The following is a 2,135-nucleotide window of genomic DNA, read 5'->3' on the forward strand; positions in this document are numbered from 1 at the left end:
TGAGTGTGTGTCTGTGTGTGTGTGTGTGTTTGTGTGATATACATTTAACAAACAAAAGCCAGTTTCTTAATGACATCATAATCCAAGATGTGATATCATTTTGGAGGAAATACATCAGTGGAAACATTAGTAAATATTAACAAAAACTAATTAATTAAAAGATTTAAAACAACAGCAACAATAATAATAATAATAATAATAATATACACTACTGTTCAAAAGTTTGGGGTCAGTAAGATTTTTTAAAATGTTTTTGAAAGAAGTATCTCATGTTAATAATAATAATAATAATAATAATATACACTACTGTTCAAAAGTTTGGGGTCAGTAAGATTTTTTAAAATGTTTTTGAAAGAAGTCTCTCATGTTCACCAAGGCTGCATTTATTTGATCAAAAATACAGCAAAAACAGTAAAAATTCTGAAATATTATTGTCATTTAAAACAGCTGTGTTCTATGTGAATATATATTAAACTGTAATATATTCCTGTGATGCGCAGCTGTATTTTCAGCATCATTACTGCAGTCTTCAGTGTCACATGATCTTCAGAAATCATTCTAATATGCTGATTTGCTGCTCAACAAACATTTCTGATTATTATCAATGTTGAAAACAGTTGTGCTGCACAATATTTCTGTGGAAACTGTGATACATGTTTATATGAAACAGAAATCTGTTGTAGCATTATACATGTGTTTACTGTCTCTCTCCGGTCTTACTCTGGCTCTTTGATGAGCAGGGATTTGATGAAGTGGACGGCGGCTCCATCCAGATGCTCCAGCTCCTCCTCAGTGTAGCTGATGTTGATCTGAGAGATGTTGAGGAAGGTCTCCTGCTTATCGTCCCCCAGGAACGGCGAGATCCCCGTCAGCATCACGTACGCCAGGACACCGATGCTCCTGTCAGACAGAGGAGCCGCATGCTGAAGCTCACACAGCAGGTGACAAACAGACTTTTCTCAAAGCAGTATTGCTGATACAAGACTTTAGGGCACAAATGTTCTTGCATTATATATCCTGAACAACCAACACTCTGAACCAGCAACAGTGCGAGAGTTTTAACAGTGAATAAACTGTTTGTTTAGAGGAAATCACACAATTAGACTTGAGGCTAGATCTGAAACATGATAAAACTGACCAGAAAGCACCAGAGAAGTATTTATTGTGTAATAATGACCTTCAGGAGGACACATGAGGTACTGTGGGAAAATAACTCACCACATGTCAGTCGCTGTGCTTATTGGCTCATAATTCAGGATTTCTGGTGCTGTAATGATAAAATAAATCCATTACATAAGTTCATTCCAGTGTGTCCAAACGTTTGACTGGCTGTGTATGTAAAGCATATCTGATCAGGGCCTAAAATGTACACTCGCCAAGCGCCAAACACAAGTAAAGATCAGTATGAAGCGTGAGAATGCGAGCTGAAACTCATTCTCCAGTCGTCTGGTAATTTTTTTTTATTGATTACAACATTCCCTGAGTAGGTGACATAGTAATGTGATAGTATAGTTTAGATTTATAGTTTATAGGGTAGTACACGCAAAGCATGCAATGACTGTGGCAACTTTAACATCTGAAAGGATACTATGACAAAGTTATCGCTTTTCTTATTCAAACTGATTTTTTTTTCATGAATATATGATTGACCTGAAGAATGAAAGCTGTATCATACACTTGGAAAATTATGAGCTATATCACCACTTATCGACACTAGGGGTGTGACAATACACTTAGCTCACGAGATGAGACAAAATACAGATACTTGGTTCAATAGAACTTAGGGATGTAACGATTACCGGTTTGACGATAAATCATGATAAAATTCCCCATGGTTAGTATTACCGTTTCATCTTTTAATTATCATTAAAACCGTATTAGATTACCACGATTTGAACAACTCGTGATAAATAAACTGTCCAGCATAAAGCACAGTTTTAAGTAACAGTCTCAAGAATTATTTATGGAGCAGATAAAATACGTATAATCATTTATTAATCAATTATCATTTTGACATATCTTTTTCTTTATTTAAAGGCTGAAATGTGAGGTTTACCTTTTTATGAAACTTTTTCAAAGCTTTATTTGAACATTTACATTAGATATTTCAACATGCTATTAAACTGTTGTCAGTC

The 2,135-nt window shown here is 34.9% G+C and overlaps 1 protein-coding gene across 1 annotated transcript in view; it reads right to left on the reverse strand.

Moving 5' to 3' along the window:
* Positions 1 to 2,135, reverse strand: part of LOC107655700 (serine/threonine-protein kinase 17A-like) — a 48,824-nt gene that overhangs the window by 1,295 nt on the left and 45,394 nt on the right. Inside the window, exons 5-6 of the mRNA XM_016443276.1 lie at positions 1,219 to 1,267; positions 721 to 900 (exon numbers count right to left, since the gene is read on the reverse strand). Coding sequence (XP_016298762.1) covers positions 721 to 900; positions 1,219 to 1,267 — 229 coding nt within the window. The remainder of the gene's footprint in view (positions 1 to 720; positions 901 to 1,218; positions 1,268 to 2,135) is intronic.

This window comes from Sinocyclocheilus anshuiensis, unplaced genomic scaffold, assembly GCF_001515605.1.
Source record: "Sinocyclocheilus anshuiensis isolate Anshui unplaced genomic scaffold, SAMN03320099.WGS_v1.1 scaffold631, whole genome shotgun sequence".
Classification (NCBI taxonomy): domain Eukaryota; kingdom Metazoa; phylum Chordata; class Actinopteri; order Cypriniformes; family Cyprinidae; genus Sinocyclocheilus; species Sinocyclocheilus anshuiensis.